Source organism: Hypanus sabinus, chromosome 8 (genome assembly GCF_030144855.1).
Source record: "Hypanus sabinus isolate sHypSab1 chromosome 8, sHypSab1.hap1, whole genome shotgun sequence".
Taxonomy (NCBI): Eukaryota; Metazoa; Chordata; class Chondrichthyes; order Myliobatiformes; family Dasyatidae; genus Hypanus; species Hypanus sabinus.
Window position 1 is genome coordinate 23461906 of NC_082713.1, and position 27549 is coordinate 23489454.

The 27549-nt window shown below is 42.1% G+C and overlaps 1 protein-coding gene across 6 annotated transcripts in view; it reads right to left on the reverse strand.

Moving 5' to 3' along the window:
* Positions 1 to 27549, reverse strand: part of LOC132397969 (collagen alpha-6(IV) chain-like) — a 405602-nt gene that overhangs the window by 123091 nt on the left and 254962 nt on the right. For 5 of the 6 annotated variants that reach the window (XM_059976821.1, XM_059976818.1, XM_059976819.1 and 2 more), the window contains 9 exons: positions 26273 to 26389; positions 24898 to 24966; positions 23701 to 23736; positions 22502 to 22564; positions 19909 to 19944; positions 18014 to 18055; positions 11035 to 11136; positions 7612 to 7665; positions 6610 to 6672 (listed from right to left, as the gene is read on the reverse strand). In XM_059976821.1, the coding sequence (XP_059832804.1) occupies positions 6610 to 6672; positions 7612 to 7665; positions 11035 to 11136; positions 18014 to 18055; positions 19909 to 19944; positions 22502 to 22564; positions 23701 to 23736; positions 24898 to 24966; positions 26273 to 26389 (582 nt within the window). Of the gene's footprint in view, positions 1 to 6609; positions 6673 to 7611; positions 7666 to 11034; positions 11137 to 11634; positions 11728 to 18013; positions 18056 to 19908; positions 19945 to 22501; positions 22565 to 23700; positions 23737 to 24897; positions 24967 to 26272; positions 26390 to 27549 lie in introns of all 6 variants that reach the window. The other variant, XM_059976820.1, reaches the window with a different exon arrangement.

Below are 27549 nucleotides of genomic sequence, written 5' to 3' on the forward strand. Positions count from 1 at the left end.
TGCCAGGTAGGTCTTAATGAAGAACAAAAATGACCCTGGACACACTTTTGTTCCTCCTCTTTCGAGTCTGTAAGCTGCATCTTGGAGTTGTTGTATCAATATATGATTAACTGCTATTATCTTTGCTGAAAGATATTTATAAGTACTTAAAACTGATCTGGTATTCTTTACAGTGTTAGGGTTTTGTTTAGTTTTTGTTAAATTGAATATTCGAGAAACGTTTAAAATGTTCACGAGTGCATTTATATGATCTAAGTTGATGGCAGCTCCAGTCAAATTCAAAGTTCAAAGTAAATTTATTATCAAAGCACCCTAGGATGCATTTTACCATATACCACCCTAAGATGCATTTTCTTGCGGGCATACTCAATAAATTCAAGAAGCATAATAGAATTAATAACAGACTGCACCCAACAGGGCAGAGAAGCAACCAATGTATAAAAGGCAACAAACTTGGCAAATACAAACCAGAATAAATAAATAAACAAACAAACAATAAATATTGAGATCATAAGATGAAGAGTCCTTGAAAGAGAGTACTTCAATTGTGGGAACATTTCAGTGATGGGGTAGGCGAAGTTTAACACCCTGATGGTTAAGGGGCGATAACTGCTTCTGAACCTGGTGGAGTGGGTACTGAGGTTCCTGTAGCTTCTTCCTGATGGCAGCAGTAAGAAGAGAGCATGGTCAGATTGATGGAGATCCTTGATGGATCCTTGCTTTCCTGCAACAGTGCCCTGTGTATACATGCTCAATGGTGGGAGGGCTTTACCTGTGATGGACTGGGTGTTATCCACCACCTTTTGAGGATTTTCTGTTCAAGGGCATTAACATTTTCATTGGGGGCCGTGCTGCAACTAGACAATTTACTCCTCACCACAAATTTGTAGAAGTCAAACTTAATGTTTCTAAGAACTGTTTCTAAACTGAAAATTTCTAAGGAAGTGCTTTTTTTGCAATGGCAGCTCTGCACTGGGCTCAGGAAAGATCCTCCGAAATGGTAACACTGAGGAATTTAAAGTTGCTGATCTCTGCACTTCTGATCCCCTGTCACGGACTGGCTCACAGACCTCTGGTTTCCTCCTCCTGAACTCAATAATCAGCTCCTTGGTCTTGCTGACATGGAGTGAGAGGTGGTTGTGTGGCACCACTCAGCCAGATTTTCAATCCCCCTCCTGTATGCGGATCCATCACCATTGTAATGGCGTAATAATGGCCCATAATAATGGCGTCATCAGAAAACATAAATATGCACTGGAACTGCCTCACAGCAATAGGTATAAAGTGAGTAGAGCAGACAGCCAAGCTCACAGCTAAGTGCACCTGTGTTGATGGAGATTGTGGAAGAAATGTTGCCAATCCAAACTGACCGGGTCTTCAAGTGAGGAAATTGAGGATCCATTTGCACAAGGAGGTATTGAGGCCAAGCTCTTGAAGCTTATTGATTTATTTTGAGGAGATGAAAGTATTGAATGATAGTATTTGGTGTATAATATAGTGAACTGTCAACTTCTATCCACAGAGCTAGCTTTATGATGCAGAATACCTAACCAAAAAAAAACTCTCCCAGCATTTTCTTGCTATGTATTATTATTATTTGAAAAGAGGAAAATCAACAGATGAATACAAGAAGCGGAGGACTTCAGGAGGAGTAAGTCAGGACCATGGTCCTCATTGAGAGTCAGTGGCGGAAAGGGTGAGCAGTTTCAAGCTCCTGGGAATTCAGCATCTCACAGGATCTATCCTGAGCCCAACATACTGATGCAGTCACAAAATAAAGGCACGCCAGTGGCTATACTTTGTTAGGCTTTTGAGGAAATTTGGTATGCCACCAAAGACTCTAGCAAATTTCTACAGATGTACCGTGGAGAGAATTCTGACTGGTTGCATCACTGCCTGATATGGAGGCCCCAATGCACAGGACTGAAAGTGACTGGAGTAGGTTGTAGACTCAACCTGTTCCACCATGGGCTCAAACCTACTCACCACTGAGGATATTTTCAAAAGGAAATGCCTCAACAAATCAGCATCCATCTTTATGGACCCTTACCACCCAGGACTTGCACTCTTCTCACGACTATTATCCAAGAAGAGGTATCGGAGCCTGAAGATGCATAATCACTGGTTTAAGAACAGAAGCTTCCTCTTTGCCATCAGATTTCTGAACACTGCATGAACCCATGCTCACAACCTCACTATTCCTCTTTTGCACTATTTATTTGTTGATTCGTATGGTAACCTCTAGTAATTTTTATGCCTTGCACTGTACTGCTGCCGCAAAAAAATTTCATTACAGATGGTACTATGCAAAAGCCTTAGGCAATATACATAGCTAGGGTACCTAAGACTTTTGCACAGTACTGAACTTGTCAATATGGAGCAGAGAGCGAGTTTGTAAATCTAGCAGCAGCACAGAATTTTGGGAATGGGAAGGGTAGAACGCCACAGGTAAGGTATGGGAGTGGTGGCAGAGGAGGAGTGCCGGGGCAAGGGGTGGTACAAGTGCAGAAACACCCAGCCCTGAGACACCAGACAAGGTCATTTGATTCCAAATAATTGGTCAATTGTTCATTACTGAATGTCTCTTTGCGCTTACTACTCCCTTCCCTTTTTCCGGACAATGATTCCCCTCTCTCTAACTCCTTCCCACTCTCTGTCCACAAAACAGACCCACATCAAAATCAGGTTTATCATCACTCACATACATTATGAAATTTGTTTTTTTTTGTGGCAGCAGTACGGAGCAACACATAAAGTTACTACAGTACTATACAAAAGTCTTAGGCACCCTTGGTATATATATGAGCCTGATGAAGGGTCTTGACCCAAAACATTGACTGTTTATTCATAAAAAGTTCAAAGTGATATTTATTATCAATAATACATATACGTCACCACATACAACCCTGAGATCAGGCATACACAGCAAATCTACAGAACTGTAACTGTAAACAGGATCTATGGAAGAGCAAGAGCATGGAAGACAACAAACTATGCAATTGCAAATATAAATAAATTGCAAGAACATGAAATTAAAAAAGATAAGTAGACATTAAAGTGAGATCACAGATCTCAACAGATCAGTGCAGTTATCCTCTTTTGTTCAACTGTTCTTGCACCTAATGATGTGAGTCCTGAGGCGCCTGTACCTTCTACCTGATGGCAGCAATGAGGAAAGGGCATGGCCTGATGCTGAGGATCTTTGATCATGGGTTCCTCTCCATAGATGCTGTCTGACTGGCTGAGTTCCTTCAGAAAGGGCACTTATGATTAAGGATCCATCATCTCCTTTATCAGGACTCACTGCCACCACTGACATTATTATATCTCTTTCGGAATCTACTCTTTCATAGCCTTGTCCTCTCCAAACACCTTATTCTGCAAGTTAAAATATTTATGGTATTTCCCAATTTTCCATAACTGTGATGAAAATTCCTACTCCACAACTGCTATCTGAGCTGATGCACTTGGTTTCTGAATGACTGTTTGCAGAAATCGCTGTGGGCCAATTTTCTTCCTCAATAGCAATCACTTTTGTTGACCTGAGAGAGCAGAGCAACCATCAGTTTAACGTCCCATCTCAACCTATAATACAAGCACCTCCTGAGCAACGTAGTGAAGAATCAGCCTGGAGACATCCACAGAAGCACAGATTACAAGGAGGTCAGGGAGTACTATGAGACACAGGATTCATAGCCCTGCTCCTGTCAAGGATTCAGCAACACAATTGTTTTGACTGAACAGCCTGTTTCTGTACAATTTCTATTACTTCAGCTAAAGCATAAAGACATGTTAACATTTTATTGTTGGATGTTCATCCATCGGTTGGATTATAGCAGTGGAAAAGTGCAGTGTTCAGTCAATAATCTTTTCACTCTCTTCCAAAATGGTTTTTAAACCACGCTGTACTTTATTCAGGATCAGAGTTAATATATACCCATACAGTTAGTTACTATAGGTCAAGGGGTTCATGCATCATGCAGAGAAGCTTCAGATTTTCTTGTGTGAGACCTTATAACACTGTCTTTTAAAATTAACGTGATGCTTATGCTCCTGGTGCCTTGAACATCGAATAACAGTTCAAGCTAAATAGTCATTCAATCATACACATCTAAACAGAACAGTCTTCCTCTGGGGGCAGGGTGCAAAAGGCAGTACATGCAGCCACACATAGCACATATTGTTACAATGGCACATAAACTCACAAATTAAATAATATTCCTACTGTCATCTGTAAGGAGTTTGTACATCCTCCCTGTGACTGCATGGATTGACTCTGGGGGTCCCAGTTTCCTCCCATATTCCAGAGACATACCGGTCTGTAGGTTAATTGGTCATTGTAAATTATCCCAAGATAGGCTAGGGTTAAACTGGGGATGCTGGGCAGCATGGTTTGAAGGGCTAAAATGGCCTGTTCCTCACTGTATGTCAGTCAGTCAATAAATAAATAAATATTAGCACAGCTCCATGAGTGGCATGGCTGAAAATTCATGGTGCATGGGATGTTATTCTGGAGCCACCTCTCTGCAAGAACAAGCACGTAGCAGCTCCTCATCTCACAATGGGTCAGCTACAGACAAAGGAGCTGGAAGATGGGTGCCCTGGAGTGAATGACTCACCACCCAACTGACACCAACAATCCTGAATGTTAATTTCCTCCACTAATGGTTCACAGTGGTTATACTGTGTGGCATCTACAAAATGCACTGCAGTTGCTCATCCAAGTTACACTGACAAGCCTATTCCTCTACAAGCTAGGAAGACCACCACTTACAAATTTCCTTCCAATTCACACACCATCCTACTTTAGAAATATTTGAACAGAACTTTGCCATTGTTGCTTGTGAATTCTGGAGCTCCCTTTCCGCTAGCACAAAGGGTATACATTCACCAGAAGGAATACAGAGAATCAATAGTTTCCCATAAGCGACTGGAGTTCAATCATTCAGCACCCACCAAAGGGCAATTAGGGATAGAAAATAAACAAGAAACATAATAAAGTCCCTTCGACCCACAACGTTGTGCTAACCCTTTGACGTATTCAACCCACAGAGCTCATCATTTTTCTTTCATCCACATGCCTTTCTAAGTGTCTCTTAAGTGCCGCTAAGGTATCTGCCTCTACTACCACCATTGGCAGCGCGTTCCACACATCCACATCTCTGTGTAAAAAAAAACTACCTCTGACAGCCCCCTTATACTTTCCCTTAGTCACCTTAAAATTATGATCCGTCATATTGGGCATTTCTGCCTTGGAAGAAAGAATCTGGCCGTCCATACTATGCCTCTTACCATCCTATACAACTCTATCAAGCTACCTTGACTCCTCATTCGATCCAATATGAAAAGCCCTTGATAGCTCAGCATATCCTCAATGGACATGCTCTCTAATCGAGCAGCATCCTGGGTAATTTTACTTTGCACCCTCTCTAAAGCTTCTGCACCCTTCCTACAATGAGGGGACCAGAAATGAACACTACTATACTAAATTTTGTCACGTGTACCGAGGTGGAACAAAAAAAACTCAATTTTGGTCAGACGCTGAAAAATGTATAAATAAAATAAAAGCAACAATATGGATAGGATTAACTGTTCACTTTTATGTTGGTATTCTAATGCATTAATGAAACTTTCAATGTATTTAATGCAAATAGACAAATAGACAATTGCTCCCTTATTGCACTACTTGATTAATTATAAATATAAAATTATATATATAGTGCACACACATAACATATACACAATATTCCCAAGAAAAATGTAGATATAACTTCTAAAAAACATTTTTTTCTGTTTCATGGTGGACCACCTTTGGCGATTACTTGCACTGATTGAGATTGCTTCTAAAAATGTACAACAAGTTACTCTTATTAGATCATCTGCATTGTATTAATAACTCAATTTGTTCCAATAATAAAAGATCAGTTTGGTGTTCTGCAGTGCTCAAACTGACATCTTCCCCCCAGCTCTCCCTGTCATTCTTTGTATGGAAGTGTGTGTCAGGCCTATCAATATCACTTGTCTCTCTTCTTCCAGCCCAGCATCTAAAAGGCCTAATTTCTAAATGTTCAGCCTGCACCCTTGCCTAAGGCAAGGTCACACTGGGGAAGCATGGAGGTGGCTACAGTACCTAAACTAGTGAGGATTGTGCCTCCAGTCTTTCAGTTTGATCTGTTGGTTGGCCAAGGCTCCATGTTTACTCATTTAGAGTAATACCAACCCACAGTGCTTGCTTTAGAACTGGGCTCAATAGCTGCTCCAGTTTCTTCCCACATCGTAAATACTTACAGATTAGTATGTTGTGGGCATGCTATGTTGGCACCAAAAGCATTGAGTCACTTGTGTGCTTCCCCGGCACATCCTTGGCAGTGTTGGTCATACACACACACACACACACACACACACACACACACACACACACACACACACACACACACACCACATATTTCAATGTACATGTGAAAAATAAAGTTAATCTTTATTTCTTTTACCTCTTCTGTGGAAGGCAATATAACTGGTCTATCCTTTGAATTTTGGACAGAAAACTTTGTCTGGATTATATTGGACTAGCAGAAAGAGAATGAACATCATTAAAATACACTCACATACCCTTGCACCTGGGAGACCAGGGACTCCTTTCTCTCCTTTTGAGCTGAGTACATCTGTATAACCCTGGAAAAGAAGACACTGTGAGTCACGTATTGCAGATGGCATAGCTGGCACATGCAAATGGTATGACTTTCTACCGATAATACAAAGTGAAATGACTGGTCCCATTTAGTGCATGCAACAGATATATTATCACAGCAACATTAACTCTTAAGCAACCTTCACACATTTAGGTAAAGTATCCTAATTTGATTCACACCTAAGCCACATGATTAGAGTCTCCAAAGTCCTGCCTGATACCCCATCGTTAGCAAGGGGTGAAGTGCCTGAAGACTGGAGGATGTTTAATCTTGTCCCTTTATTTAAGAAGGGCCTGGGGAAAAAAAACCTAGAAACTATTGACCAATAAGCCTAATGTTTGTGGAAGGTAAGTTATTGGAGGGAATTTTAGGGATAAGATTTGGAAAGACTGGGGTTCTTTAAAAGATTGTCGACACAGCTGTGTGTGTGAAGATCATGCCTCATGAAATCTTGAGTGTTTTGAAGATGTAACCATCGTCAGCAAGAGCAGGGTAGTAGAAGTAGTCTATATGGACTTCAGTAAGGCCTTTGATAAGGTTCCCCATGGAAGGCTGCAAAGGAAGATTAAATCACATGGGATCCAGGGAGAGATAGCTAAGTGGATACACAATTGGCTTGATTATACAAAGTAGAAGGTGATGGTGGAGTGGTATTTTCTTTAAACTGGCTAGAGGTGTTGCCAGGGGTCGTTGCTAACCCTAACCCTTTCAAAACCGATTCCAAATGTACCAAATGTGTCCACAGACTAATCCTGGAGAATCCTGGTCGCCTCAGTGAGAAGTTCAGCACATGCAAGAGTGAACCAGGAGATCCCAGACAAGGAAGTGTAAACCAACAGAGGAGAAGAGGTCCCTGCTCTCTCTCTCTCTCAGTATTAGGTACTGACTTCAGACCTTGTGATTGGAAAAAATGAAACATTACCGGTAGACCAGGGAATCCAGGCCTTCCAGGAGGACCAGGTAACCCTTTATCGCCCTATGAAGAAAGGGAATAAGGGGACACATCACAATAGTGATTCATTAGATAAGCTCCAACTTAACACAGTATATCAAGTTCCAAGACCATTTTAGGAAATCTTACATTGCCATCCTCTATTAAAACAGATCCAGGGTCATCAATGGGTTATATTATAGAAGAGCTAGCAAAATATTAATAGATAACATATCTTGAGCAATGAGCTTTGACGCATACACTTCTTCAGTGATGCTTGGAATCCGCCAGCTCAAAATCTTACTGCAAGTATGATCACTGATAGGCTTGTAGCAGCCAACAATGATCCAGGTATTCTACCAGTCGGGAAAAATACTGAACGTTGCGTGTAATTGGACAATGAGTTTACCATGTTTGGTATGTTTCATTGCAAACTTTGAGATGATACCAATCAGGCTTCAACTTCCCCCTCTCTCTGTTAATTGGTGAGCTCACTGGTTATTTGGGGAATACAATGAACTCAGTGAATGCGTCAGCACTTTCCCATCCAATGTAGCCATTCTAAAAGCAAGAAAATTAACAGGTACATTGATGTATATTGTTTCACCAATCTGCTTTTGATCATTGAGATCTGTGAAATCCCACAAAAAGATCAACCACACTCTTTGTGGAATAATGGTTTTCATCTCCTGCTCCTAGCCACTGTTTCTCAGCTTGTAATGATCACTTATTCACTTTAAGCTCCTTTATCAACAGCAACAACTAATCACACTCATACCTGAAACCTCCTTAATTTAAATTGCCCCACATATTCCACAATTGCAGTATTGTGTTTAGTTCTGTTCGCCTCATTACAGGAAGGGTCTGGAAGCTTTGGAGATGGTGCACAGGAAATTTACCAGGATGCTGCCTGGATTAGGGAGCATGTATTAAGATGATAAATTGAGTAGGGCAGGGATTTTCTCTTTGGATTGAAGGTAGTTGAGTTGACTTGATAGGGGTGGATAAGATTATAAGAGGCATAGATAGAGTGGACAGGTGGTGACATTTTTCCCCAGAGCAGAAAAGGCTAATGCAAGATTGGAGGAAAATATCGGGGTGAAGTGCCTGAATACTGGAAAATGTCTAATATTGTGCCTTTAAGAAGAGCAGGGAAGGAGAACCTGGCAACTATGCAGTAGGTTAAGGACTGTCCTCAGTGCTTCGTGAAGGAAGATATGTCTAATAAGCAGTTTTTTTTTTACACAGACAGTGGTGGTTGCACGGAACATCGTTGTAGAGGCAGATAGATTAGAGACATCTTAAACCCATCGATAAAAATAAAGTAGAAGGCCATGTGGGAAGGAAGGGTTAGAATGATCTTAGAGCAGGTTAATAGGTCACCACAACATCATGGGCTAAAGGGCCTATACTGTGCAGTACTGCTCTGTGTTCTTTAAGGTAGTGGGGAGATGAGGTGAGCGCAGATCTCTGCGGAATGGAGGAGATGTGGGTGAGGGCATTCTTTGTTCCCCTTGGTCATATACCCTCCAATTACAAGGCTGAATTGCCCATATGTGGTCAAATAAGTAAACAGAAGGTGGGCTACAAATATTTTACATTTGTGCATAATGCATAACCTTTTAACTTGCCCTTTGCTCTGGGAACCCAATGCAATTCCTTTGAAGGAAATGATAGTTTCCATGGGAAATATGCCGGAACAAACTCCCCGATCAGTACTTCATCACAAGTCAGGAATGCCCTGATAATAAGTATATTAAGTAATAAGCCCAAATTACTGAAATGAAAATTCATCTCTTCGCACTGCAAAGATTTAACATCACTGTAGGTGCTTGTGGAATACCCCCAGACAAAGGTGATTGATGAAGATAAAGCTGTGGACATGGTCTACATGGATTTTAGTGAGGCATTTGACAAGGATACTCATGGGAAACTCATTCAGGAGATAAAGGTGTGTGGGATCCATGGGGAATTGAACATTTGGATTCAGAAGGCAGTAGCCAATGGGTCATATTCTGGCTGGCAGTCTGTAATTTCTGGGATTCATATTGGGACTTCTATTATTTATGGTATATATATATATATAAATGACTGGGCTCAAACTGCAGTTGTTGGGTTAGTAAGTTTGCGGGCATTACAGAGGTGTGTGGCGTTGTAGAGAACGCAGAAGAATGTCAAAGGAAACAATGGGATTTAGATCAATTTCAAATATGGGTGGGTAAATGGAGCTTAACCATGCCAAATTTGGGAAATCAAATGTAAAAGGACTGTACACTGTTAATGGCAAGACTCTTAACAGAATTGTTGTGTAGAGGGATCTTGGAGTCCAAGTGCATAGCTTCCCGAAAGTGGTTACACAGGTTGATAAGGTGCTAAAGAATGCATATGGCCTGCTTCCTCTAATAGTTAAAGAATTGAGTTCAAGAGTCAGAAAGCTATGTTACAGCTTTGTAAAATTCTAGTAAGGCCACATCTACAGTCTTACATTAATTTTTGTTTGCCTCGTTACAGGAAAGATGTCAAGACTTGGGAGAGGGTGCAGAAGGGATTTAACAGACTGTTGCTTGCATTAGAGGAATGTGTTAAAACCAGAGTTTGGACAAACTTGTTTCCTCTGAAGCAGCAGAAGCTGATGGAAGATCAGATTGAGGTTTATAAGATTATGGATGTATGGATAGTGTACAGAGTCAGTATTTTTCTCCCTAATCTCAGATCTGTGAAACCCCTAATATCAAACACCCATGCATTTAAGTTGAGAGGGGATAAGTTCAAAAGAAATGCGTGGGGCAATTTATTTTACAGAGAGTGGTAGATGCCCGGAAAGCACTGCCTGGGGTAGGGGGTTGAGACAAATATGATGGAGGTATTAAAGAGGCTCCTGGAAAGGCAGATGAATGAGCAGGATATGTAAGGATATGGGCAGTGTGTAGGCTGAAGGGATAAGCTCAGTTGTGCATTTTTTTACATATTTAATTAGCTCAGCTCAACATTGTTCCTGTTCCTGTGCTGTCCTGCTCTACATTCCATGTTCTATAAAATATGCTTACAACCAATCTTAACAAGGAGGCACATTCATACCAAAATGATACCAAAATAATTCCCGGAATTCAGAACCAACTGAGGTCCCACTCAAAAGATATCATAAGGGGAACACCATTAAAGATTCAAATCAAGGCAGCTAAATTCACTGTCCTTCACACTGAAGCTGCCCAGTGGAGACATTGACACAAAAGTTCACCTGCATATTTCTTAATGAGCAAAGTGATCACCATGACGCTCGACCGCCAAGACGAAAGCCAACACCCTTTTGGGTTGTGTGTCGGTCTAGCTTACCTCCGGAAGGAAAGCTTAACTTTACACTGATGTCTTTCATCCTCCCCACCCTGGCCACCCGCCTCCATTTTGTCCACAAACCTTTTCACCTCGGTCCCCTTTTGGAAATCCAGCTGGTCTAGCAAACTCAAGCGTTCCGGTGGCTGGTGGAGGGCCCGGAGGACCTGGAAGACCCACGTCTCCCTGAAGTGCAGCAATCGGGAAGGAAGCATAAATGTTTCTCCTGACATCATTATACACATTGTTGTTAGCTGGGACAATGGCTGCCCTGGTAAGAAACAAGGCACTGGACCATACGACAGTCTGGGTTAGGATGTGGAATCTGCAATGTTTAGCCTTGCCAAAGAGGAGCACTCACCCACCAATAATACATTCTTAATCCAACAGGTGCGCTCCAAGTTAACTCTGCTGTTGTAACCCAACTTACTTAGTTCAACAGTTCCTGTGTCATTTGGGAAGCTGTTGAATGGCACTTTGAGAGCTCAAAGCATAGCCCTTTAAACTGTCATAAACATAACTCAGAGTTTATGATGTTGAGCCAGTTGCAGGAATCATCAATTAATTTAGTAAGGAAGAGAAATATGGTCGTAAGTCCTTGGTTGGGAAAGAATATCACTTATCCAACCACAGTTCTTCCAGTACCACCATTGGTCCAGTTTACAACTCGCTCCCAAGTATTACCTTCTCTCCTATGATTGAGATGTTTAAACCAGGCCCTGAGACCTGTGAGATAGTTCCTGGACGGCCAGGGAGGCCAGGAAGGCCAACATCACCCTGAGGTCAGGGAAAGTGGAGGGAAGAGGGAGGGGTTTGGAGAAGGGGAGTGGAAACCGTTAGTTATGGTTAGTAACAGAAACAGTTCCAATGCAATAAAGACCAAAGTAATAATTCCCAAAGTAACCAACCCACCACTGGAGGATTAGAAAACGTTCTTGAGAACAACATCAGTGACAAGCCAAAAGGGTTATGGAAGAAAATCCAAAGGTTAGAAGCTAAGAGGTAGACCAAAATTGAGCCAAGTTGGTATGCCCATACTACAGCCCAGAACCTGGCACAGTGAAAGTACAAAGTCAATATCATCATACAGGAGCCTCAGAATGGTCAGAGGCCACTTACAAAGAGATGAGTGAGAAAAGGCTCCATGCATTGAACTGAGCCAGAGTAGTCACGGTCATTATAACACCGCCCATTTCCAACTCTCTTAGCCTTTTGCCTCCTGTGAAGTAGGAAGCATGAGGAAGTGCTCAAGAGGGAAAGAAGAGCAAGTTAGCAAGGTGTATGCACAGGGCAAGAAAGCTTGTTTGAGAAATATTGAAAAGGTTAACTACATTTCCCTTAAGTATTTCACAAATGTTTCCATGAGCAACGTTTGGAAAACTTAGATGAATGAAGTAGTTAATCATGCTTGTACAGGGATTGGCCTCAGCTCTTGGGCAGTTTCCAGTTGGTCAAGGACATTGTGACAAGCAGAGTACGCTCGCCACCAAACAGGCAATGCTGTTCAGTGGGTTAAAGAAGGACGAAAGCAGGATGCCACATAGCTCAAAGGCAAAGGAAGATACATTGAAATACAGTCAGCTTTCAGCCCTTGGATGATACCAAAGGTGGAGAATTAAAATGTGAAGAGGGGAAAAAACAAGGAAGAAAGGAATGCGAGATGGGAAATAGGGATCTGCAACAGGGTGCGAAGAATGGAAAGTACTGAAAGGTGGCAGAATGTGCTGAGGGGTGACATAAAATAATGAAAAGGAGATTTGAAGGATGTTATGGGTGTGGGGTTTTGTATTCTGATACAAGAGGCCAAGCCCTGTAGCTGAGGAGGGATACTCACAGCCATGGGGATTGGGTCAGGGGAATTTAGTAGCATGCAGCATGAGCCAGACCTGCAGGAGTAGAGGACGTGAGGGAGTGGGTGATTCAGCACACAGCATCTATCATGGTGAAAATAGCAACACATCTGGGCATGGAGCGTGGAATATCTATGGAAGCATAATAAAGGCAGCTAGAGACTTACAGCTTGGCACCTATTGGTTGCTTCTTTCAATACAGTACAGTACTCTAGTAATTCCTTTTATCCCAATTGTAAGCCTTTGTCTTCTCTTTTCACCTTCTATGGCAATGACCCAAGGGGTTCTGGTCGTCACTGACCATTATGTATAGGACAGATACTTCAGAGGAATTGTCTGCACACGTAGATTGTACTCAGTCCCACCCTTGCCTCTAATCTGCATTGCCTCCTATCCATAGGAAGCTCTGGGAAGAGATTGCAATGACAACTAGAATTTCCTTTCTGTAGGTCACCAACTACTACTATCACTTGGTCAGAATCCGTGGAGGAACTGGTGGGAATAAGTAACAGGGAAAATTACTGAGGATGTGAGCCAGTATTGATTGGACAAGCTGAAACAGCTTGTTTCAATGTCATAAAGAAATCTGAGAATTTCTAGTTTGGCCAAGCACAAAACAACCATCAGAACCCAGGCTTGTCTGTGGGGCTCCTTTTCCTCACCAAGTTTCTGAAGTTTTCTTTAAAAGTATCTTCTTGATTGCTTTGGTTGCATCAGCTCCTGCAGGCAGCTTGGCTTCTACTGAGACCATTGCATATCTACTCTAAGTAATCATCAACAGCTGACCAGCTTTGTCATCCCCTCACTTATGACCAGCAGGAATTCAAAGAACCTACAGCAGTTTAAACTATGCTCACCTCTATCACATTCTCCATTTCCTAAATTGAGCGCTGGAGGGATGGGGTGGGTGGGGGGAGAGTGGGGGAGACTAAAGCTGGTAAAACATACAAAATGCTGGAGGAACTCAGCAGGCATTTCAGCATCTATGAAGAAGAATAAACAATTGACGCTTCAGATCAAGACCCTCCCAAGATAGAAACTTAGAAAACCTACAGCACAATACAGGTCCTTCGGCCCACAATGCTGTCCCGAACACGTACTTACTTTAGAAATAACCTCGGGTTACACGCAGTCCTCTATTTTTCACCTGCTGAGTTCCTCCAAATACTTTGTAGGTGTTACTCTGGATTTCCAGCATCTTCAGAACCTCTTGTGTTTAGGAAAGTGAGGACAGCCAGGTTCCATGCTGAATATAAGGTGATTAACTGGTGCTATTGGCTACTGAATTGTATTCAGGCCGTTTCAATTTCAGGAGCCCCTCAAGCTCCCCCACTGCATCTATGGTGACACAGTGCTTTAAGATGCCCACTCACTTCTTTTCTAGAAGGTTTGCCTGACATTAAAAACCAAGAGCTGCCAAGCACACTTATCAAAGGAGAACTGCGTCATTGACAAGTGGTTTCAATCACAGTGAGAGCTGGCTGCAACGTGATTACACAGTCAGTGGAGCGTGGTGGTCTCACATACAACCTGCTTGAAAGCAAACGAGAATCAAGTCAGCAAAAGAATCAGTTAAAGGCGGTCAGTCACCCTACTGCAGTCGCCTGCTGTTTATTAACACAAAGTAACGGACAATGTAACTAGGATGCACTCACTCATTCTCAGTTTCAGATATCTGCATTTTCAATATTGTTTCTTTATTTGTGATTTGAGCACATAAGGACGAGGAGCAGGAATGAGATAGGTGGCACTTGCACCTGCTCTGCCATTCACCAAGGTCATGGCGGATCAGGTTCTGACCTCAGTTCTTTGGTTGTTTCCTAATCCCTGAACACCCTCTCTCGCTCAAAGAACAACACTCTGTCCATTGAGGAATACATCAAAAACATCCAGTCATCGAGAAGGTCATGAATTGTTGGAATTCTCTACTACACAAACCAATGGGGCTCCCAAAACTCGTGAACATCTAAGAGGAGAAATATTTATTCATCTCTCTATCAAGTAGATGATTCCTTGGTTCTCGATTGCCTAGTAAAGAAAAACACACTCTGCCAACATCTCTTTCAGAATCTTCTATGTTTCAATACAATCACCTTTCATTCTTCTAAATTCCAGTTGGAATAGGCCTAACAAGTCGCTCGACATGCCCCCCAACACATTGTTTAACTTGTCCCCAGGTACTAACACTATCAGATGAACACCTGGCACCTCCTCGTTCTGCTGCAGTCCATAAATGCAGCTTTAACATTTAACTAAAATATAAGGACAACGGAGACGTCCAATAACTACAGGCCTGGGTGTGAAAAAAAAACACTATTATACTCTTTCTATTTAAAGAGCAGGAGGCAAACTAAATGTGGAATGCATGGCAGCGCTGTGGTTAGTGCATCACTTTATAGTGCCTGCAATCACCAATCAGAGTTTAATTCCCACTGCTGTTTGTAATGTGTCTTCCTGTGACCATGTGGGTTTCCTCCAGGTGCTCCAGTTTCCTCCCACATTCCAAAGACACAGGATTGGTAGGCTGTGGGCATGCTATGTTGGCTCAGGAAGCTTGGTGATATTTGTGAGCTGACCCCCCTCCCCCACACATATTTGGACTGTATTGGTCATTGACAATAAAGATGCACTTTACTATATTTTTCAATGTTTCGGTGTACATTTGCCAAATAAAGCAGATCCGAACTGCTAGAAATACTGAGAAGGTCAGGCCGCAACGGTGGGGAATGTTTCATGTCAATAATATTCCATTAGAACAGCTGACTGAACTGGTTGGCTTTATGGTTGGTAGATCTTGAACTGTTTAGCTTTAACCAAAACAAACCACTTCTGAATCTTCACTTTGAAATATTTACTCTTCACTAACATAGTTCCATGTTGTCACCCATGCACAGTGGGTTTTACTTGTTTTGAATTCCAAATGTACGTATGGGTTACAATAGTCAGTGGATTAACTGTAATGACCTGATACTGTAGTGTATTTTAATGATTCAGTGCTTATAATGATTACCGACTTTATTATAGAAATTGATGGATTACTCATCTGTTATTTATCAAACGTATCTGATTTTGCCAAAAAATGAACTAAAACAGAAAATTTGCCAAAAACTGAACCAAAAAAACAAGTCCCTTGCTAGCAATAAAGGGGGAAAAGGATGACAGCTCCATGCTGCTACGTTGGATGTTTACAGTACTACAATAAAATGGAAGAAGTACAAATTCCCTATCAAGTTTATTTAAGGAATGTACACATCCAGTCCAAATGAAATTCAATGTTCCTTAGGACAAAAGAGTAACTAAGTGGGGCAATTCTTGCAGCTGATCAAAGATTACATAAGTTCTGAGACTGAAATAAATTTACTTCATTTAAAATGCTGGAGGAACCAAGCAGGTCACCTGAACTCTTCCAACATTTCATACATTGCACTAGAACTCCAGCATTGCAGAATCTTTTGTGTTGATTATTGCTTAATTCAATCCAACTTCTAGTGTTTGCTTCAATATCTAACACTCATGTCATTTTAATGGACAATTGCTGATCTGAAATGTAATCTCCTTTTAACTTTTCAGAATCGCACAAATCTTTTCCATTTTTCAGCTGAATATTGATTATTGCTACTTTAGGAATGTTACACAGAAAGGTTATGGGATAGTTGATGAGAAATTTTGAAAGATGGCCTTGTTACTATCTTCAATCATTTTAATAAGCACAGATTGTAGATGCCTTCAGAGAAATTTTACAATGAAATGAGTCAATAAGAATAGGAATCTTTTTTTGCTCCATGATTCTCTACATTACTAAATGAGAGATTCTGTTTTTGTGAGAAGTAGGCAAAACTGCTGGTGTTGTTATCGCTATAATACCTGGATTGAGTTTAATTAATTATATTGCAGACCAGCTACGGTGGACTTCCTTCTCTGAGAGGAAACCATAGCTAATAGATTTATGGTCAGCAATACTGAAAATAACTTTCATTCCAAATTTATTTAATTTTTTGGGTTTAAATTGTCTACAACTATGTTATAATTCAACCTAATTGGCCCAGGTTTCTTGATAAAAGTTCAGTCATTTAATCACCATGCCACCATTCCCAGGCAGAGAAAATCCGATTCCATGCTCTCTGTCAGACAAGTGGAATGTGCAGAGATCTAGACTTGCATCTCTTGATAGAACCTCCTGGCACTGGGAAGGCAGATTTTAAGGAGTATTTATTCATGCAAGAGAAAAGCAATGAAACAAAAGTACATATTGAATGGAACAGGGGATGCAGTATGCCAGTCAGGAATGTGATTGGTTATCAGAGTGACCTGGAATAATTCTTGAGACAAAGAGAGGATATTATCAATGACTTCAATAGGCAAATTGTTGCATTTCGAGATCAATGAAGGATTAGGTGTGCAGGAAGAGGTAACTTCTTAAGCTAAAATGCTTCATTTTCCCAGATTCTTCTCTGGTCATACTGACACTCAGTTGCCACTTTATCAGGTACTTTGTACACCTGCTGTTTATCTAATCTATCAACCATGTGTCAGTACGACAATGCATAGAAACATGCAGCCATGGTGAAGAGGTTAAGATCAAACATAAGAATGGGGAGAAATGTGACCTAAGTGACTTTGACCATGGAATGATTGTTGGTGTCAGACGGGGTTGCTTGAGTATCTCAGGAACTGCTGATCTCCTGGGATCTTCACGCAACAGTCTCTAGAACTTCAAACCAAGTCACTTCTATTGTCATTTCGACCATAACTGCTGGTACAGTACATAGTAAAAATGAGACAATGTTTTTCAGGACCATGAATGGTGCAAAAAAAAACATCCAATGTGTGACAGTTCTGAGGATGAAATCACCTTGTTAATGAGTGAGGTCAGAGGAGAATGGCCAGACTGGCTCAAGCTGAGAGGAAGGAGAGAGTAACTCAACCACACATTACAACAGTGGTGTGCCGAAGAGCATCTCTGAAAGCACAACATGTCAAACTTTGAAGTGGATGGGCTACAGCAGCAGAAGACCAAGAATATACTTAATAAAGTGGCCACTGAGTGTACATTGATATTACGTGTTTGTAACTGGGATTACAGGGTTCACAATAGAAGAATCCATAGTGAAAATGCAGATATTTTATTTATAATGAGTAAGAATGTACTTCCTTCGATGGAAAATATTGAACATAGTAGTTTGGCTGGAGTTTTCACCCCACCACATGCTTACCTTTGTCCCTTTCTGTCCTTGGAATCCTAATCCCATGTTACCCTGAAATACAGTTTTATTTTAAATTTAGAAGAACATTTTTTGAAAACCACACTGCATAGTACGAACTGTGTGTGTGTGTGTGTGTGTGTGTGCGTGTGTGTGTGTGCGTGTGTGTGTGGCCCTACACATTCAGTCTCTGTGCCTCAAGATGGTCTCACACCACCGCATGCCCTCTGTAACCACGTTATTCAATGTTGTAGCTTCCCTGAGTCCTGTGGACATACCCAAAGATCTGAGAATAGCAGAATCATCCATCAACTCTGCCCATTGTGGCTCTGCTAGCTCTTAAAAAGGATCCTATATCTCACAGAGCCATACAACAGAGAAACAGCCCACCGTGCCTAAACTGACCATAAGGTTTGCATTTACACTGATCCTATTCACTAGGACTTGGACTGTACCCATCTAAGCCCCCTCATCGAGAGACTTATTAAATGCTATGAGAGGACCTGCTCCCACCACCGGCTCGGGAAGTGTGTTCAAAATTCCAGCCACAGCTTGGATGAGAAACCTCTTCCTCAAATGCCCTTTACACATCAAATCTCTTACCCTAAACTTATGCCCACTTGCCCTTTGCTGTGGGATATGGCTTGCCAATCTCTATGCCTTTTTTTTTGTATACTTCTCTCAGGGTCCCCCACCATTCCCCAACTTCCTGTGTTCCAAGAAAAAGAAATTTGACCTATCCAGTCTATCCTCGTAAATGAAATGCTCCTACCCAGGCAACGTCTGGCGAATCTCCCCTCTGCCCTCTTAGTTACAAGACATCCTTCCTCTGGTCCAGGGGTTCCCACCTTTTTTTTATGCTGTGGACTTACCATTAACTGAGGGACTGACACAAAATGCTGGTGGAACGCAGCAGGCCAGTCAGCATCTATAGGAAGAAGTACAGTCGACGTTTCGGGCCGAGACCCTTCGTCAGGATCTGTGCACCCCAGGTTGGGAACCCCTGCTCTAGTTGTAGAGTCATAGAGTACTACAGCATGGAAATGGGACCTTATGGCTAGCTAGTTCACACCGACCTGACCTTCTGCCCAGTGCGGTGGCCAGAACTGTATAAGGTACAGTGTCCATCTGTGGCCTGACCAATGCTTTATAAAGTTGCACTCCACCAAACTGCTCTTATGCTCTACTCAAGTACCTTCTATGCCTGCATCACCACCTATTTCTGTACATTGCCATCTTCAGAGATCCTAGCACTTGTAAACCAAGATTCTGTTGTCCCAATACTACCTAGGACTCCACCATTCATTGTGTATATCTTTAATTCTCCTAAAGTGCATCATCTTTCACTTAACATGATTAAATTCCATCTGCCTTTGCTCTACCTATTTTAGTAAACCATCAATAATGTTCTATGGCCTAAATCTATCCGACCCACTATCCATATCACAATGATTTTCATGTCATCTGCAGGCTTACATATACAGTACCATGCAAGAGCCTTAGGGGCATAAACAGTATATAGCTAGGGTGCCTAAGACTTTAGCACAGCACTGTATATTGGTTAAAACAGGATTAAGAGTATTTGGTTTTGTATTAGCTCAACAGTATTAAGTGTTATTGGGAAACAGGAAAAATACAGTACTATGCTAAAGCCTTTAGGCACTCCAGCCATATATATTTTCATCAGTACTGTACATCGTACATTCAATCCAAATGTTTAACATTTATGAGAAACAGCAAGGTTCTCAGCACAGTCTCTGTGATGCGCTTCTTGTCAAGAGTTTAGGGCAGCTTTCCGTCACCACCCTCTGCACGCCCGTTACCAAGCCAAAGTGCAGGAGCGCCTGCACAGATCTCCCTGTACCTCTGTAAGCAAACACTAGAGATCAAGTTGAACGGTCACTAACCTTCTGTCCCCGAAATCCCAGTGGGCCAGGGCGACCCTGCGGAAAAAGACCAAGAGATTAGAAGGTTCCTCAGAGAAATAACATTGAGATGATGAACTACAAACACTCAAAGGGAACTTAAATATTTAACTTTATTGCCATTCTTTCCAGATCAGCTTTGGTATAGGTCTGTCTCTGGCAACATCATCAGGAAGTTGTCCCCATAAAGTACAGCGTGAGTGCAGAACCATCAGGGTGGGCATGTCACCCAGAAGGGAGATGGAATGCTGCTGATCCTCCATGTATGGGCACACTTCACTGCCCCTGGTACTAAAACTTGCTTTTCTTCCTGCATGAGATTGAAGTTGAGACTTTGCTGGTGCTCCTATAGCTCGCCAATAACTGTTTTCACCACTAGGGGGAGACACTGGCAAATATTTAAACAAAGCAGCCACAGGGTAAAACCCTGAGCTGCTGGCTTTGATCGCACACAGAGAAGGACATCCAGTTAGAACGGAGATGAGGAGGAACTCCTTAGCCAGAGTGTGGTGAATCTGTGGAATTCATTGCCACAGACATTCTTGAATGACAAGTCATTGGGTATATTTAAAGCAGTGACTCTTGATTAATAATGGTGTCAAAGTTACGGAGAGGACACGAGAATGGGGTTGAGAGGTAAAATATATCAGCCGTAATACTCGATAGGCCGAATGACCTAATTCTGCTCCTATGCCTTATGGTCTTATGGACTGTTAAATTAACAGATATCTGAACAAGATCCGGGAAATGAAAAACTTTCTACATATGAGGCGCATTTGATGGCTCTGGTTCTGTACTTGATGGAGTTCCGAAGAACGAGGGGCAATCTCACTAAAACCTACTGGATATTGTAAGGCCTGGATAGAGTCAATGTGGAGAGGATGTTTCCATTGGTAGGAGAGCCTAGGACAGAGGGCACAGGCTCAGAACAAAGGGATGTCCCATTGAATTGAGCCACTTCAGCCAGAATATAGTGAACCTGTGGAATTTGATGCCACAGACGACTGTGTAAGCTGTCACTGAGTGCATTCAAGGCAGAGATTGATGGTTTCTTGATTGGAAAGGAGGTTAAAGGTAATTGGGAGAAGGCAGGAGAATAGGGTTGAAAAAAAATCAGCCAGGATTAGATGGAGGAGGCTCAGTGGGCTGAAGAACCTAATTTAGTTCCTTTAGACTATCAGGGTCTGAAGGCAACAGAAGATCGCACTACTTTTCAATACTGGTGAATAAGCCGAGAATTTGGCCCTAAAGTTTGGTCCTAAAATTAGGGGGTTGGCTTATACAGAGGGTGAAAACTTCGGAACAACGAATGCACGAAAGACAGGTCGTATTTATTGGCTGTTTTTGAGTCAATTTTGTTCACTGTCGTCGCATGAATTCTTTGAATGATTTGTTTAAACTCACATCTAGTGGCTGGAGCACGGACATCAAACCACCGGGGATAACTGCAATGTCCGTATTTTCAGCTTTCAACGCTGCTTTTGTCTCACCCGACAAGTGTGCTTTGAACACGTCCCAGACAAATAGCAACTTTTCTTTCCTGTAACCTTCCGGATGTCAACGCCACACCTCTTTAACCCACTCCAAGCAACCGGCTTCGTCCACCCAGCAGCATTCTTGAACGTAAACATCAACACCCTGCGGGAATTTTCTGAGCAATCTTTGTTTCTCGTCTCAACACAAGATCACGTCCATTCATAAATCACGTAGCTTTGAAATTTTTGCTGACCTCACAGTGTTTTTTGGCCCATTTCAATGCTTGAACTCGAATCATTTCTCTGGTAATAATGTATCCTGACGATCGCGGGTGATTCACCCACTCTAAAACTTTTTTTTTCCAGCTCTGGCCACTGACATGTTTTCCCGCGGTTTGCACCTTTCGTCATTGGCATTTCCCTCAGCGTGTCCTCTGCCTTTCTCCACTCTCTCTCATTTACACTAAACTTCTTAGCAGCTGCCGAATTATTCGTTTCTTTAGCAAAATCAACAACCTTCAGCTTGAAGCCAGCATCATATCGCACTTGTTTCAATCTTTTGTACATGGTGGTCGCAAAGTCAATACTGAGTACATGTACTGATACCGCCACCCCGTGTTATGTTTTAACGAGATCACGATGGGTGCTAAATGGTTTCATGGGCATTACAATTCTGAGGGTTATTTACCATTGGAGACCTAATCCAAAATTTCCCTCCCTGATTTATTTATTGAGAATCCACATATAACGCTCTACAGTGTGTAGGCCTGTTTTTTCAGCAGGTACTGGTTCACAAGATTTCCCGGTTCCGGATCCGGCAAAGCTGAGTACTGGCATGTGAGATCTTGTGATCTTTTCTGGTTAAATCAAAAACCTCTACAAAAGGGGTTGGCTTATACAAAGATAACATGAAAATATCCCTTTTTTAACCTTGAAAATGGGGGGGGGGGGGTCGGCATATACTCCGGAATATACGGTATATCTGGCAAAGAATAAAACAGGAAGACAAAACTATCGTCACCTTTAATTAATACCCTTCCTACCAGATGGTCTGAGATAGATGAAAGAAAATACAGGTTTGTTTTTCTGAGAGTACGTACTGGAATACCAGGGGCGCCTCTAGATCCCTGGGGACCATAGGGACCAGGTAAACCTTTCGGACCCTGCAAGACAAAGCAGAAACATGTGAGCCAGGTCACCTTATGAAGAGAGACTGAGATGAGTCCGTACACACTGGACTTCGTGAAGTGATCCCCACTGAGACATGTAAGGTGCACATAGCCTACAGATAAGAGATTGTAGGCCACTTAGGACAGAAATAAATGCCATTACTGCACCAGCAACCCAGGTTTAATTCCACCACTGCCTGCGAGGGATGTGCAGAGATCCCCCTGTTCTTGTGTACATTCGCTCTTTATATATTTCTTTGCCTTGTTTAATTCCCGAGTGCCACCTAACGCTTCTCCATATTGAATTACTTTATGCCATTTGTTCACCATTAACCTTCCAGGTGGATGGCGTTGTGGATATACGTCTCCACCAAAGGAGGTGTAAGGTGCTCCTTTCCTCCACTTGCCTGCAGCTCACCCTTGGGCAAGATGTAGCACCTGCTTAGCCCCCTGATCAGGGTGACGTGAAGGCACGACAGCAGGTGCTGGATGGTCGTATGAGCAGCTGGTGCAGGTCACAAGTCCTGGTTATGTGACCACTGACACCAGGCAGACAATCCCTGAAGAGTATTGATAATGGCTGGGGTGACCTAACTTGTACAGACTCTAGAAGAAGGCAATGGCAAACCACTCCTGCAGAGAACTTTGCCAAGAATAATCATGATCATAAGACCATGATCGCCCTGTCATACGACACGGCACGAAATGACGATGATGATCAGTATGCAAAAATGACAAAATAAATTCAGTTACCTATTGTAGAACAATCACTGAGAACAGGAACCAGAGCAATTTTGGAAATGAAACTCATTTGTGGATTGTGCACCCAATACGCATGCTGGAGGCACAGTGGATCAAACAGCATCTATGGTGGGGGCGGGTGGAAGGAATTTGTCAATATTTTGGGTCTAAACTGTGCATGAAGGCCAGAAATGTGGACAATTTTTTTATCGTCTACATGCAAATTGTTCTTTTTCTGCTCCAGATTCCAGCACTTTGCACCTTCCAACATCTTTGTGTCTCCAAATAATTAAGGGGCCCCCTCTTGCTAGACATGCAAAAATACCAAGGTCAGACACAGTTCCTTTGATCCTGCCACCCAACACAACATGTGCTGCTCAGATACTCACAGGAAACCCGTCCAAACCTGGGAGGCCAGGCTCACCCTGTGGGAGAGGAAAGAAAAGATCAAGGCAACTTTAAACATGAATATATTTAACAAATAAATGTAATGAAACATTGACATTTGAACCACGAATAACTACCACAGACTTTATTTTTACCAAGATTGAAGAAAAGCAAATGGCTTCGACGTGGGTCCCAGTGCCCTTCATGGCCCTGAGAGCCTATCTGGGCAAGAGAGAGGCACCTACAAAAGAGACTCTGCTGTAGTGAAGCCCTTCTTCTCTCCCAGCATATTTCATTACCTGTCGATAAAGGTGTCTAATGAGGTTGGTAGGACTACAGGGGTTAATTTATCAGACCAATAATCCAGATATCTGTGTTCAAATCCCACACTAGCAGATGAGGAACTTAAATTCAGAAAATAATCTGGAAATAAATTAACAAAAACTAGTTGGAATGAACAAAAAATAGACTTATTAATGAAGGCTGAAAAACCATACTTCATTCACTAAAGCCCGTCAGGAGGTATGTCTCATTTAGACTGGTGTACACGGGACTCCAAGTCAGTCAGTGTGGTCTCTGAAGCGGCTCACCGAACCACTCCATTTAAGGCAGGGGTTCTCAACCTGGGGTCCACAGACCCCTTGCTTCCTGATATTGGCCCATGGCATTTAAAAGGTAGGGACTCCCTTTAAGGTCAATTATGGAGCATCAATAGGTACACAGGCCTTGCCAGAATGCCCAGAGGCTCAATAATGGATTGAAAGTACTCTCCTCATGGAAATGTAATCTGGCTTCAAAGATGGCAAGGGTCTGATTACACATCAGTTCTGAAGTGGTGCGTTGTCTTTTGACAAGGCAATGAATCCAAAATGCCATTAGGAATTGAAAACCTGCATGCAAAGACTGGCATTGATCTTTCCTGCATTGTTACAACAGCTTCATCAACTGTGACCTGTCCAGGTTGTAAGGGATTAACACAAATTAACACAAATCTTCCATAATCAGCATGAACCTACAATAATGTCTACTGCATTACCATGTCAACCTGAGTAAAATAAATGCACAGATGGTCATCATATAATTTCTAAGGTAACAACAATTCCTGATTCTACGTTCTGCTCCTTTGCTTATTTTGGCTTTCCGACGCTCAGTTTTTCTCCATAACCTCAGAACCAGTGTAACCGCTTGGGCTGTCTCACCCTTGATCCAGCGGACGGGCTGTAGTAGTAGGCTGGCTCTCCTTTGGAGCCTTTTCGACCAACTTCACCCTGGATGGAAAAGGCAGAAATCAGGGATTTAAAAATCTCTTGGGATTTCACCAGGTTCTGGATTATTCTTCAAAGGTTTCCCGAAGAGGAAGAAAAGCTCATGGTCCAGTCGAAGCTAGCACATTGATACAAGGTCACACCTTTAAGAGGCAAGCGGCTAAAATTACATCCTCAGTCAGAACATCCAAAATACAGCAATGAATCCCAAAGAACCAAAATTCAAAAGTGGAGTACAGAGCATTCAGCAAGGAGCATTCCCTGTGGCTGTTACACTTTATTCTGCATTCTGTATTTGTTTTACCTTGTATTATTGCTGAGGCTTTAGGGCATTGGTCAGACCACCCCTGGAGTGTTGTTAGCGGTTTTTGGTCCCATATCTAAAATAGGATGTGCTGGCATTGGAGAGGGTCCAGAGGAGGTTTACGAGAATGATCCTGGGATTGAAACAGTTAATACAAGAACATTTGATGGCTAGGGGCCTACATTCACATCTTGAAAAGCATGGATAGAGTAGATGTGGAGAGGATGTTTCCAACAGTATGAGCCTAGGACCAGAGGGCACAGCTTCAGATTTGAAGGATGTCCCTTTAGAACAGAGATGAGAGGAATTTTTTTCACTAGACAGTTGCAAATCTGTGGAATTCATTACTACAGATAGCTGTGAAGGCCAAGTCATTGGGTGTATTTAAAGTAGATGGTATTTAATTAGTAAGGGCATCAAAAGTTATGGGGTTCAGGAAGGAAAATGGAGTTGAGAGGAAAAATAAATTTACTATGATTGAATGGTGGAGCTGGCTCGATGGGCTGGCTGCCTCTATGTCTATGGTATTATCTCAATGCATTGTGTAATGAATTGATTTGTACGAACATTACAGAAGACAAGCTTTTTACTGCACCCCGGTACATTTAACAATAATAAACTAATTCCAATTACAATTACAATGCTTGTTTGACATTATCATTTGTGGATAAATATCTGCATGAAAGTCTAGAGTTAATGTCTGCTATATCGAGAGAACAGATGGTGGAATAAAGCAGCACTAAGCCTTCAGGCCACCTCTCAGTGTACAATAATTCAACACTGAAACCTTCGAGAATGGGCAAATTGAAGTTCAGCTGAATTGATCTCTGAAATGGATAATCAAATAAATTGGTGCATTGAATTCTTTAGCGAAACAACCACATCATCTATTCACTGCCAGTCTGAATAAGTCGCAGTCTAAACCAAATAAATTTGAAACCATCCTTCCATACTAAATATTTCCCCTGGAAAATTAGTCAATCCAAAACTGCATCAATTACCCACCTGCAATCCTGGTATTCCAGCATATCCTTTAAAACCATCGGAACCAGGATCTCCTTTGGTGCCGTTGCACCCATCCAGACCAGGAAAACCTCTCGGACCTTGTTGACCTGGATGACCCTTTTAAAAAGTAACATACCGTGTATAAAAGAACAAAATACTTTGGCAAATCATATTTAGAATGAAACAACTTTTAATCGTTCTTTATTGAGCATGTTGCCAGGACTTAAAGGACTGGGTTATGGGAAAGAGGTTGGATTTACTCCCGGGAGACTGAGAGGTGATCTTATAGAGATGTATATAATCACAGGGTGAATATACTCTGTCTTTTCCCGAGGATTGGGGATTCTTTCATTTACACAAGGGGTGATGTGTGTGTGGAATGATGAAATGCTTGAGGAAGGTACAGTGACCACATTCAATATGTATGCAGATTGTAACAGCTTAGAAAGTTATGGGCCAAACATTGGCAAATGGTGCTAGCCTGGTTAGGCATTTTGGCATCAACTACTTGAACTTCCTGTAATTTCCCCCCCCCCCCTTCCCCTTCTCTGTTCTTCCATTCCCCACTCAGGCTCCCCTCTTCTCTTCACCTGCCTGACAGCTCCCCCTGTTGCCCGTTCTCCTTCCCTTTCTCCTACGGTCCACTTTCCTCAATCAGATTCCTTCTTCTCCAGCCCTATACCTTTTCCACCTATCACATCCCTGCTTCTTACTTCCACCCCACCCACCCTGCTTCACCTATAACCTTGTAGCTTGCACTCCTACCCCCGCGCACCCTCTTATTCCGACTCTTTCCCGTTTTCTTTTCAATCCTGACGAAGGACCTCAACCTGTTTATTCATTGCTATAGATGCTGCCAGACCGGCTGAGTTCTTCCAGCATTTTGTGTGTGTCGCTATGGGGCAGACAGACCCTGATTTCATGTTGTATGACAATGTGAAGGATAATAGAACAATTTCTCATCCCCAGCACCGTGAACACTAAGGGATTCAGGGTTAGGCCCACTTGAGGCGGCTACAATGTAAAGCCTTTTCCAAATAATCTTAGAGCTTTTCTCATTGTTGCCACCCTGAAACTAACGGCCATCACCCTGGTCTTGGGCAACCAGTGGCAACTTCATAGACAGCCCTCCTTTGTCTTTCCAGCAAACGTCCACAGAGGTTCAAATAAAAGAGTTAACAAGAAATAGATCATAAAAGCAAACTGGAATGATTTGTTTAAGGAAGTACCTTAAAAAGGTAAGAGAATAAAGATTGAGTGAGATTAAAAGTTAGCTT